A 12952-nucleotide genomic window follows, 5' to 3' on the forward strand; every position below is an offset into this window, starting at 1 on the left:
AGCATAGGAATATATATATCCATTTGAATTAGTGTCTGTGTTCTTTGGGTAGTTACCTAGTAGTGGAATTGCTGAATCATATGGAGGTTTATTTTTAATAATTTGAGAGATCTCCAACTGTTTTTGATAGCCATCAATAATGTATAAAATTTCCTTTTTCTCTATATCTTCACCAATACTTGTTTCTAGTCTTTATAATATGTCCCATTCTCATCCCATTCTCATAGGTTTCGAGTGGTATCTCATATGGTTTTGATTTGCATTTCTGTGATAAGTGATAATGAAAATTTTTTTCATGTGCCTGTTGGCCATTTGACTGTCTTCTTGGGGAAGTTTCTATTTAGCTCTTCAGCCCATTTAGGGTTGTTTTCCCTTTTTGTTGAGTTGTATACATATTTTGTACATCTTAGATAGTAGTCCCCAATGTATAATGTACAAATATCTTCTCCCATTTGGCAGAGTGCTTTTTGTTTGTTTGTTTTAATTATAGCTTCTTTCCCTCTGCAGAAGCACTTTAGTTTGATGTAGTCCTATTTTTTTTGTTTTTGTTTATTTTACTGTTGAAGTACCCCAAAACCTCCCTGACTCAGTGTGTTTTATCCATTTATTATGAGATAGTGATCCAGTTTCATTCTTTTCCATGTTGCTATCCAGTTTTCCCAACATCATTTCTTGAAGAAACTTTCCTTTCTTCACTATATGTTGTTGGCTCATTTGTTATAAATTAACTGTCCGTAAGTCTAAGTGTGGGTTTATTTTTGGACTCTTGATTCTATTCCATTGATCTGTTTCTGTTTTTATTCCAACACCATATTGTTTTAAGTACTGGTGAAATCTGCAGGGTCTTAGCTTAGCTACATGTCCAAGGTGACCTGCCTTGGTAAGACTGTCTGGACATCTTGGGAGACCTATCTGTATATTTTAGGGAGGCCTATGTTTCAAAATTCTGTCAGCATATAACATTATCATAACTAACACCTTTTCACCCAAACCTACCCTGACTCTAATCTCTCTTTGTCCCCTTTTCTTTATTTTTCCTTATAGCTCTATTTCTATCTGATATTATGGGTTTGTTGTTTATTTCCACTAATAATAAACTTTTGTTGGTTGCTCACTTTTGCATCTCTAGTATCCATAACAATGAAAGACACATACAGGGCACTCAATAAATAATTGAAAGAATGAATACTTTTAAGAAACACTTTAAAGAATGAATGAATGCCTAGCACATTATTTATTTTCTCTTCACATTTATTGTTTGCATCTAGAAACACACCCACACTGATGGTATTGCTAGTACCCAAGTAAAAGGAGGAGGAAAATGAAGCTTTAGGAGGCTAGATACAGTCCTTGTCATGCAACAAATAAGTAACAGAGCCTGGGTTGTTCCATCCTGCGTATTGCGTGAAGGGAAAAACTTTATTGTTTTTAATGAGTGAGATTGAAACATAAAATCAAAACCAAAAATCTTCCTACAGGAGAAGAGGAAGATCCCTGCTGTACCAAATGGAACAGCAGCTCATGGGGAAGCAGAGCCCCATGGAGGACATAGTGGACCTGAACTCCAGCGAACTGGAAGGTTAGTGAAAAGCACTTGTATGGGACCTCAAAACTAAATGCTGTATATGTATACATAGAGAGAGACCATTTCCTTTGTCAAAAGTTGTTGTGTTTAGATCCAATATTTTTAATACTCTTTGGATATAAAAATGCCAATTAATTCAATTTCTCTGTAGTTACTAATGATTGTCATTACTATTAAACCAGAACAGTGGATACACTATTTCATTTTATCTTAAACCGAGTCTTTATTTTGCTGTGCATAAAAAGCATTTGCAGATTCTTCTAATGAGTAAGAAAACTGTCAGTTGTCCCTTCCAAAAGAGCTTGTTGAAAGCTTCAAGTTCAAGATGGAAATAAAAATATCAAGACTCAGTCCTTTAGACTCTATCTCATTACATGCAAATAGGATGTATATAATAGTATTTTTTATCTTTACGGTTGTAATTTGAAAGAGCTATATGATTTATTTTTCTAATCACACATCTTTGAAGAGATGAAAGCTTCAATTTATTTCTTAAAATGATTCTTTATGGTTTTTTGACAGCTTGTCTCTCTCTAAGCAATGTGTGAGCAGAAAATCAGATACCCTTGGGTGGGTCTCTCTTTAGGGAATATGCGCACATAGCCTCCATTATAACTGAAGGCAATTGCAAAGGCTCTGCAGGATTGGTGTTCCTCTCCCCTCAAGGCCATTTCCTGTACTGCTTTCACTGTGTCCTCTAAGCTGACTTTTCACTTCCTGACAACTCTGCATTTTAATTCTCCTTTGTTCTTTCCCTTTATGTTTTGTCTCTGAGGAAATGTCCTTTAATGTCTTCCTCAGGCTCCATACATAATTTGAGATGGTTCAAACAATTTTTTCCTTTTCCCTTTACTGGAAGCATTGTTACTCCTTCTGTTTGCTTTCATATTTTCAAATGCTGTCTTTTTATTTTTGGTGGTAATTTTTCTCTCTCTCTCAGGTGTAACATGCCACATAGCTTAGTTTTTTTTTTTTCAAAGTTCACTTTTCCTTACTGCTTCCTAAATCCTCCCAGGTCACCAATATCCGGTATCTTCGCTTCTCCAGAGTTCTTCCACAGATTCTGTTGCTGACATGACTTGAAGTATCCATTACTCATCTGCTCTCCTGGAGCTGCGGTGTACATCTGGGCTGCTCTTGCACTGTTCTCTGTAATGACCTCCCACTTCTGGACTTAGATTTTTGCTGCTAAAAGCACGTTATTACACAGTAATATAACAGCTATTTAGACTAATGTATGCCCAAATAAGTAAATAGAAAAAACGGGCTAATGAAAAGTGCTATCAAGCTTATTAATATTAGCTACTAATTGACGGTTTATAACCACCTCAAATTCTTTTTGGGATTAGGTGGGGTATAAATCTTGAATGAGTAAATAGATGAGCAGATTAAATCTAGTTTAAACTGTGACTTTGACAAGTTAACAAGTAATTCAGATATGTCCCCCAAAATAAAAATATGCAATATTTTACCAAACACAGGTAGAGGAACATAAGATGATCTTTGTGTTTGCATTTCACAGGTTCTCTGCAAGCTTCTCTGTTTTAAATGTCTTTTTTTCAATTGGAATTTCATCCTTTTCAACCTCTCCTACTCCATACCCCTCACTTAGAGGTAATCTCTAGGAAAATATAGTGATTCAATCACTCACATAATAGTGAGAGAGCTATGAATATGTTAATATTATGTTTAGATCAGGGCAATTAAAAGTAATAGCCACATTTTTTTCAGTTATGCTGAAGATGTACATTTTCCAAGGCAAAATGTAATTTGTTTCTCAAGAGAATAATAATTTTTTAGGTGATTCGTAGATTGCCAAATGAATATTCCTATTTAGAAAATAACAAAAGTTTAATAATTTTGCATACCATAAGTACATTCAGAATATTTGCAATATATTGGAATATAAAAGTTCTTTAACTTCCATGTGGAAACTTAAATATAATCTTATTCATTTTGATATATCTTCATAACATGGACACAAGGAACTTTTAGTAGTCAAGTGTTAAGTCTGCATATTATTATATGAGAATACCTGCTATTAATGTTCTCATTTTAAATAGATTTTTAAAAATCTAGTCATCAAATTTTGGCAGCATCTCTTAATTTAATACTATCCCCCCTCCCAAATTCTCTTCTAACTGATTCCATAAGGTTTTTGGATTTATTTTAAATAAATGATTTTATACCAAAAAAGCCATTATTGTCTTGTGAATGTTAAACACAGGAATAAGTTCAGGCAATAATGAATCAAAACTGATGGTTATTAGGCCCTCCTTGTAGTTTCCTAAAAATGAAAACAACTGTGGAACCTGTCTATCTCTGCTAAATATTACCATCATACAGCAGGCCATTGCTCTGCTTACTGGAACACTATCTGGTCAGAGGCTTTGTACTGTCAGTCAGGGTAGGAACTGGAGCCATGATTAAACATTGCTTTTTCTCTCTAGGGTGATGTTCAGTACTGGAGTGTACAAAAGCCAGTTTACCCTGTCTCCTTCGCATTCTGCTACAATAAATGGAATGTAAAGCATTAGAAAACACACCAAAATCAAGACCTGAGCTTAGGAGTAGGTTGATGTGGAAATAGTACAGAAATTAGAGTGAACTCTAAATCTCATTATCTGAATTTTGATTGATAAACAGCTCTGAACCTTGTTTGAGAGAACCTGGGATTTTTGGTTGTTGACACAATATGTGGTTAGAAATAGAGGTAACATAGTGTGCAAAGCCACCCAATAGATCATGAGAATACAACATAGCAGCTTAATAATCATCTCTGCTGGTGGAAAACATATACTGTGACCTGGCAACAAAGCAAATGAGCATTTGGATTTGTGTGTTTTTTTTTATATTCGGATTTCACTATTGTGTTTTTCCCCCCTGTCTTAGGATTTTTGGGGGACTTATTTTAGATATCAAAAGAAAAGCTCCATACTTCTGGAGTGACTTCAGAGATGCTTTCAGCCTGCAGTGCTTAGCATCTTTTCTGTTTCTCTACTGCGCGTGTATGTCTCCTGTCATCACATTTGGAGGACTCCTGGGAGAAGCAACTGAAGGTCGTATAGTATGTATTGTGGTTTTCTTCAGACTTTGCAAATCAGATTTTAAGATTCATAGTTAGATAAGTGAGCGTTAATTTTGGATTCCTTTATGAGGGGAGATTTGATGCAGATGCACTTTATGTGAGTTTTCTGGATGGCTAGTGGAACTGGTAACCTGCAAGTGGACTATCTCAGAACAATTAATCCTGAGTCTTACACACAGTTCTGAGTTCACATCCATGACCTCTAATTCTAGGCTAGCTTCAGAAGCTCTGGTTCTTACTTCACAGGCGCTCCATTTCCCATGTATATAGGTCATGCTTCTATCTAGAGACTTATTATGATTATAAGTAAACTGTTATTAAGCAAAAAAAAAAAAAAAAAAAAAAAAAAAGGAAGGTGGAGATCTCATCCCCATTCACCACCTTTTCTATTGATTGCTGGCCCCTTTTCTTCTCCCTCTACCCCACGTCCTACCCAAGATTGCTAGGCTTCTCATAGCAAAAGAAAAAGAGTATACCCTGATATTTTAAACATTTTCCCCCTGGTTATAAAGTGGCTATGTGTACAGCTTAGATAATAGAATCATTTATGTCTCCACACAGAGTGCAATTGAATCTCTCTTTGGAGCGTCCATGACGGGGATAGCCTATTCGCTTTTTGGTGGACAGCCTCTCACTATATTAGGCAGTACAGGACCAGTTTTGGTGTTTGAAAAGATTTTGTTTAAATTTTGCAAGTAAGTGTTACATACATTTGGTGATTTGCCCCTTTCTATTTCTTTGTTGTATCTCTTCTCCCAACAGCATGTTTAGAGATTTGTATGGAGAGGGGGAAGAGAATTTGATTCAGTTTGCCATTTTTCTCCCTCCATGGAAATAAAATAGAAATAAAAGATTTGTGTGTCGTATTATGTAATATTTATACATGATCATATTCCGTTCTAAGCACTGAGAACCCCCTTACACATTTGTCCACTTAAGATGTTCCCTTTAGACAACGTAGTTCTTTACTCATAGGACATGAAGCTTATTTACTTTCACTTCTGTAATTACTTATTTCCAAGTATTTAAAATGGGGGCAAGCTGTTAAATGACCTTCTTTCACTGTTCTTTTCCTCCTCGTAGAGAATATGGGCTGTCATACCTATCTTTAAGAGCTAGTATTGGACTTTGGACTGCCACCCTGTGTATCATACTTGTGGCCACTGATGCAAGTTCCCTTGTCTGCTATATCACCCGATTTACTGAAGAAGCTTTTGCATCTCTTATTTGTATCATTTTCATTTATGAGGCCCTAGAGAAGTTGTTCGAACTCAGTGAAGCATATCCAATCAACATGCATAATGATTTGGAACTGCTGACACAATACTCGTAAGTACAGTTTCCTCTGTTAGCTATGGGGATTTTCTTTTTACAAATATTACTATTATTGTAAAAAATATTAAAAACTTCCTCGGCAGATAGAATGCCTTAAATTGACTCATGACCTAAATCTTGGATTCAGAGTTGAACAACATTTTAAAAGTCATCTAATTAATCAGTCATTCATTTGGTACTTGAATTCTCTGCCAAGAACAGCTTTTTAAGTTTTATTTTTCAGGCACTCCTTATTAAGTAAATAATGAATCAAGGTCAATTTTACTATACAGGGATTTTGTTTTTGCAAAATATGTGTGATCAGAATCATATGATTTTGATCTTTCTTTACATCCTTTTTGATTTACTATAAATAATCCAAAGAAAGTAAGTAGTGGGAATATAAAATTTCAGATTTAGAGCAGTGAGTTAAAAGAGACAGATAGGGTCTACATTGCATTAGCTTGATGTTTGAAAATAAAATGAAAACATGAGTAAAAATTACTAAATTGAAATGTAATTTTGATTTTGGTACTTACTACATAGTACACAGGTATCACTGATGGGATGAAAGGTGGGACTGGACTTACTACTCTTTCTAATTTTGGTATGTTGTCAGTTTAGAATTTCTCTAAGGCTGTTTTTGCAGAATATGTGTGCCCATTAAATTTGTATTTTCTTTGATTTAATTTTAAGATTTTTTGTTTGAGGTTATGTATATATATTTAGACAGTGAATATTTGAAATGTGGTATTCTTTCCAAAGCAGTTGTAACTCTACATCAACCACCAACACTCTTCTTATAACTTGCTTAGATTTTGTCTCAAATCATTTGAAGATTTGTATTTTCCTGCTATTAGAAGTTGAAATTAAGTAGAAACAGTGCAAATTACAATTTTGTTAAAATTAATTAATGACAGTGTTGAAATAACATGGTTTTTTAGCACTTTTACCTTTTTTTGGTCTTTAGAAATAAGTTTACACAGTGTACTTCTAATTTTGGCCAAGAAAAATCAAAATGGAAATACAAAATAACTTTCCAAATAAAAGCAAATAGTAAGAATGTTGTGCACAAATTTCTGAAAGAAATGAGGGAAAGCCCAGGGACACTCAGAAAGTAGACAGATGGGAAGGACAGTTTGATTAGAATGAGGAATTACAAAGATGCAGGCCTTTTCATTTATCCTTAGTGGAAAAGACAGCAGTACTACCTAATTTGGATATCCTTGCTAGGATATATAATTACCTCTACTTGGATTTTCAAACTGACTACATACCAGACAATATGCTAGGTCTAGGGAAATCATGAATAATATTCTGTCCTTAGTAAGTTTGCAATTTAGAAGGAAATATAGACAGACACCATAATGAAATAAGTGCTGTGTTAGGGGATTGGTAGAGAATGATATGGTGCCGTATGAAAAAGGACTTGAATCAAAGAAGACTTCCTACAAGAAGTAACTTACAAGACCAAAACCCATGGGAGTTAGGAAGGTGTTGATGAATCAGGCAGGAGAGTGGGTCAGATGGAAGGAACGGCATAGGCCTCCATGCAAGAAATTTATTAATGCTATGAACTATTTATTCAAAGTCATATAGATAACAGCAGAACAAGAAATTAAAATCAGGTTTTACACTACGGGATTTGCACATCAAAGACATCTTTACAGACACATCACCCAAAGCAGTGATAGTGAAGAGAAAGATAAACAGCTGGGACTACATCAAATTAAAGAGCTTCTGCACAGCAAAAGAGACAATAACAAAAACAAAGAGAAACCCCACCAACTGGGAGAACATTTTTGCACCCAACACTAATGATAAAGGACTGATCACATCTGCAAAGAGCTGATGAGACTCAGCATAATCCAGTCAACAGAAGAGCTAAAAAGAAACTTCTCTGAAGAGGAAATGCAAATGGCCAACAGACATATGAAAAAATGTTCAACATCACTTGTAATCAGGGAAATGCAAATCAAAACTACCATGAGATACCATCTCACACCAGTGAGAATGGCACATATTAAAAAAACTAGCAACAACAAATGTTGGCGAGGATGTGGAGAAAAAGAACTCTTGTGCACTGTTAGTGCAAACTGGTCCAACCACTATGGAGAGCTGTCTGGACCTACTAAACATAGAGCTTCCATATGATCCAGCAATTCTCCTAGGTATTTACCCAAAGGACACAGAAACATCAATTCCAAAGAGCACCTGCACCCCTATGTTTATAGCAGCACTGTTTACAATAGCTAAGCTTTGGAAACAACCCAAATGCCCAAAAATAGATGACTGGATCAAGAAGATGTGGTACATATATACCATGGAATATTACTCAGCATTCAAAAAAGATAAACACATGCAATTTGCAGCAACATGGATGGCACTGGAAGGGATCATGCTCAGCGAAATAAGCCAAAAAGAAAAGAAAAATACCGGATGGTCTCACTCATAGCAGGAATCTAGAAAACTTAAATAAGACCAGGAAAATGAATATAAGAAAGTGAAAATCAAAATCAACAAAAAAACTATGAACCAGAGACACTAGGGGAAGGATTGGGGTCAGAATGGGGCGTTTGCAATTGTATGGTATAAAAATAAAATTTAATATTAAAAAAAAAAAAAAAAAAAAAATAAAATCAGGTTTTAGGAATCTGATGTAATTTTCAGTACCAGATGAAAACAAATAAGTTCTTCAATGGAAACAATACAGAACAAATAAAACTGGTAAAAGTAGAAATACTCTGTTTGAAGTGTGGAGAAGGCACCAATCGTTACCATTTAAATTGTTCCCTCACCTTCAATGGCAACTTTTAAGGTACTTCAGACTGAGGAACACAATTTAAGATCCCCTGGTCTAGAAAAAGATCAGAGAAACAAGGACTATGTCCTGGATAATGGTCACTGTTTGAAGGGAAAAGGATTAAAAAAAAAAGTAGCCATTAGGTAAAAGATAAAAAAGAGGCATCAGAAAAAGAAAAAAGCCATGGATATTATCGGGGTGTAGAAGGCAAAGGACCAGCCTATCAAGAAGTCTTTCGAGAGGACAGTGGTATAGAGCTCAAACAGATCAAAGAAAAGAGATAGTTGTGAACTTTAAGAAATAATCTTGAGTGGAGAGGGGAGATAAGACTAGAAGCCAATGAGCCAAAAATAAAAGAGTCAACAGTAAATAAATGGGGAGAGTATGCAGCCATTTTAGTGTCAAAGAACATGAAAAACAATGCTTGCTGGAGCAGGCAATGGTGTCACTAGAAAGGTTATTTTTCATAGGAAAGGAAAGGAGGAAATAGAGATGGGAAAGAGTGATTCTAGGTGATGGGGAAAGAGTGGATAAACAAGTGATTGCAACCTGCCACAGTCACAAAGTGATGAAATAAAGACAAATTAGGGGGGTTAGGGAAGACAAATGCTCAGGGGATAATTTGAGAGCAAAAATAGCTTTACACATCCATGATTCCTGCTTGTCATGGTGATCAAGAGGAGAGTGGCAACTTTCTCAATGTTTCCATCTTTGCTTTTTTCAAAAAAGTCCCAAACAAGTTGAAGATGAAGTTGTGTTATGATCACAATGTGCATCTGAGACCTAATTATCAAAATGCTAGGCATGCGTGTGTGTTAGTCATTGTGTTTCTTTGACTAAGTGCCTTCCTCAAGCAAAATGAGGAGGTCAAAGGATTGGAAATACTGGTTCATACTGAGAGGTAGTAAGGTGTTAGTACAGCCTGGTATTGAAATGAGCGTATGAGAAACATGGAGAATAACAATCTCTCTGGGAAATGTCGCCCTGACCAGACATGCTTGCTGCGTTGATCTTCACTTTAGTTTTCACACCACGATTCACTAGTACCACTCAGTTCCTGGACGTGTACACGAACCTGATCAGGTGTTCCATCTGCTTGCTATTTGAAAAAGCAAAACCAACTTTTCTACTGTGCGTGTAATGTGTATTTATATTATTTTACCTTTAGTCATGCAAAAAAGGGAAGAAAACAAGCTATTGTTAATAATAATGGCACTTTAATGTATTGTATGATCTAACACTTTTGTACAAAATTCCCATTCATAAAGTCCACATGACACTTTTTGTAGTTTTTTCTTTTTTCCCTTATCTTTCACACTAATCAGTTTCTGAGTGTCATCATACTCATGTCCTCCAAAATTTTCTGCTGACATGGTTTGTCTTTTTTTGTTTTTTCATGAGTTTTATGAGAAAAGGTCTTAGCAAATATTCATCTGAGATATAGTATATCTTAGATTGCAATCTGCAAACTGAGTGCAACTGTGCTGCCACATATTTGGTTCAGGTATAAAATGTTGAAAGGAGTTATATTTAGGATCTACATTTCAGATATTCTTTATATTTGAGCCTCCGATATTTCAGATTTCCTTTAATCATAGTTTTACCAACCAATAACAAAAAAAAAGTCTTAATTTTTTAGACTCTCCTAGTTCCTCTGGCATCCTAACCTTATAATGTGGTAATATGTAGACCTTATATTTGAAGCTATAAACTTTCCTTTCATTGTGCCAAGAGCAAATGTCAAGATAATCAATTTAGTTTCAAGAATATATACATTACACCAGACGATCAAGCTGAATATGTCAAGTTAGCAATAAGTAATGAGTTTGTGGAAATAACTTTTTCTAGGTTGCTTTGATTTTAACAAATGACAAAAATAGAAATAGGCAATCTGCTTATATAAGATGAAATGTTCCTTCATATAACATATAGTAATAATCTAAAACTATAAATGGTGACTACCTAAAGAAGGAGTAAGGTTGTATTAACTCTGCTGTTACTTGGGTCAAAGCAAAAGCAGCATCTGATGATTACTCTAGTTTCCAATTTATTAACAGACTACAGTTAAATAAATTCCAACAATTACCAAGCTAATGTTGGAGTGATGTCACTACTGGTTATATGAAGGTTTTTTCTTTTCTTTTTTTTTTGTTTGGGGACATTTGCCCTATTTCTTTCTTTTTATCCATAACCCAGGCCTCTACATAGCCCAGAAATAGCCCAGAACAGTTATCTTTTATGGATAAATGTTCTTTACTCAATGATATTTTACTCATAGGAAAATATTCTTCTCAGCTCAATTATATTTGACACTCCTTTAAAGTAGGAAACACATAACAGTTTTAGCTCTCATAATCTCAGCATAATGCTATAATTATAATAGGTGACAATGTATAATGATTAATTGAACATATTATAAAATAATTGACATCATCTGACCAATCTTGGTTGACAAGTAAAGACAACTGTGCTCTTTTACAATGCTTTTCACACTACTCTTAAAGATTTCAACTGAAAGTTTTGAATGAACTTGAGATATTATAGCAACAAGGGATAATGATGTACAAATTCAGATGCATAAAACTAGTTCTGACTGAATACTTCGACAGGATGCCAAAATGGTGGAGAAGTCATCTGGAAGAGCAAAGAGAAGCAAGACTGCAACCTATAGCAGAACTCCCAAAGTTGACCAGAGATGTGAGGAGATGATGAAAGGAAAGTTATCACATAGCTCAGTAGCCTTTTAATACTCCCCAGTCAAAATAAAAAGGAAAACTTAAATTTATAAAAAGTGCTGTTTGAACTTTATCACATATCATCCTACATATATTTGAAAAATTTATCCTGATTGTAACATAGAACTGCATTTCTGTATAACTAATATATAAACTAATATGCAAACTGAGTGCGACTGTGCTGCCACATATTTGGTTCAGGTATAAAATGTTGAAAGGTGTTATATTTAGGATCTACATTTCAGATATATGTAATATATGTGTAACTCCACTAATCTTCATAATGCTAGGTCCATGATTACTAGGCAGATCTTTCTATCCACTGCACCAAGTAAATTATTTGATAACATATCATAAATGGATATGTTTTTTCATAATTTGCATTTTACATTTGTGTAAAATACTTCTTACAACTGACATGCACATTTGATTTAAAAATTTTCCCCCTTGCAAGGTTGTTATCAAGGCAGTAGATTATTTGACATCTTAGAAATAAATAAATGCAATGTTAGAAGCCCAACAAATTATATTTAATAAGTGATCTTCTGACAACACAACTTATTTTTTTCTTAAACTAAATACTTGTTACCCTTGTTTTCTTTTCCTGCTTTTAAATGTAATTCTAATTTTGATGATAAAGGAGCTTCTGGCGTAAAAGATTAATGTCCTTCATCTTTCTTTGTCTAAAGAGACATGGAACTACCCATTAAATCCTTGTTAACTGTCCTTCAACAAAACATTTGCTTAGTTATTATTTTCCTCCTCTGCAACTACAGTTATACAGATTATTAGAATTATCTTTCATACATTGTTATCAAAAAGCTATGAAAATAGGGCCTACCCTGGTGGCTCAGTCTGTTGAGCATTGCGCTGTGAAGCTGTCCACAGCCTCTGCAGCGCCAGTTCAATCCTGGCCGGCCGGCCGGTGAGGGTCCACATGGCACAGCAGACCTCTCCTGTCACGCCCGCTGCTCCCCTCAGTGGTGTATTTCGTCAGTCTGCCTGTTCTGTTCCCCGCTCTGTCTCTGGTGAATCCTCTCACCATCCTGTGCATCTGGCCTGTACCCCGGTTCTTGCATAAATAAATAAATCTTTAAAAAAAAACAATGAAAATATAAATTTCCATGAGCACCCAATATTGTAGGGAGAGTATTAAGTAGGCATTAATAGTTTCTTCCTTAGGATGCAATGAATGCCAGCAAGTCATGTGGCTGTATATCAAGTATATAGCATTAACTTTGTTGAGATGTGATTGCTATTCTCAGAGATTTCAGTCTTTGAATTACTGACCCCATTTATCTTAGCTTACTAATTTGACCTAAATTTAGTGATCTATTTGAAAGTTTTTAAGGTAGAATATAATATTCTCAGCATGGACATTGCAGTAATATGCATATATTAGGTTAGGTTATAACTATGGAAAGTTA

The 12952-nt window shown here is 35.0% G+C and overlaps 1 protein-coding gene across 1 annotated transcript in view; it reads left to right on the top strand.

Annotated features, from left to right (window-relative positions):
- Positions 1-12952, top strand: part of SLC4A10 (solute carrier family 4 member 10) — a 109618-nt gene that overhangs the window by 33022 nt on the left and 63644 nt on the right. Inside the window, 4 exon segments of the mRNA XM_054699784.1 lie at positions 1479-1579; positions 4478-4652; positions 5235-5368; positions 5757-6002. Coding sequence (XP_054555759.1) covers positions 1479-1579; positions 4478-4652; positions 5235-5368; positions 5757-6002 — 656 coding nt within the window.

This window comes from Talpa occidentalis, unplaced genomic scaffold (genome assembly GCF_014898055.3).
Source record: "Talpa occidentalis isolate TD23 unplaced genomic scaffold, MPIMG_talOcc4v2.1 talOcc4.3, whole genome shotgun sequence".
NCBI classification, from domain to species: Eukaryota; Metazoa; Chordata; class Mammalia; order Eulipotyphla; family Talpidae; genus Talpa; species Talpa occidentalis.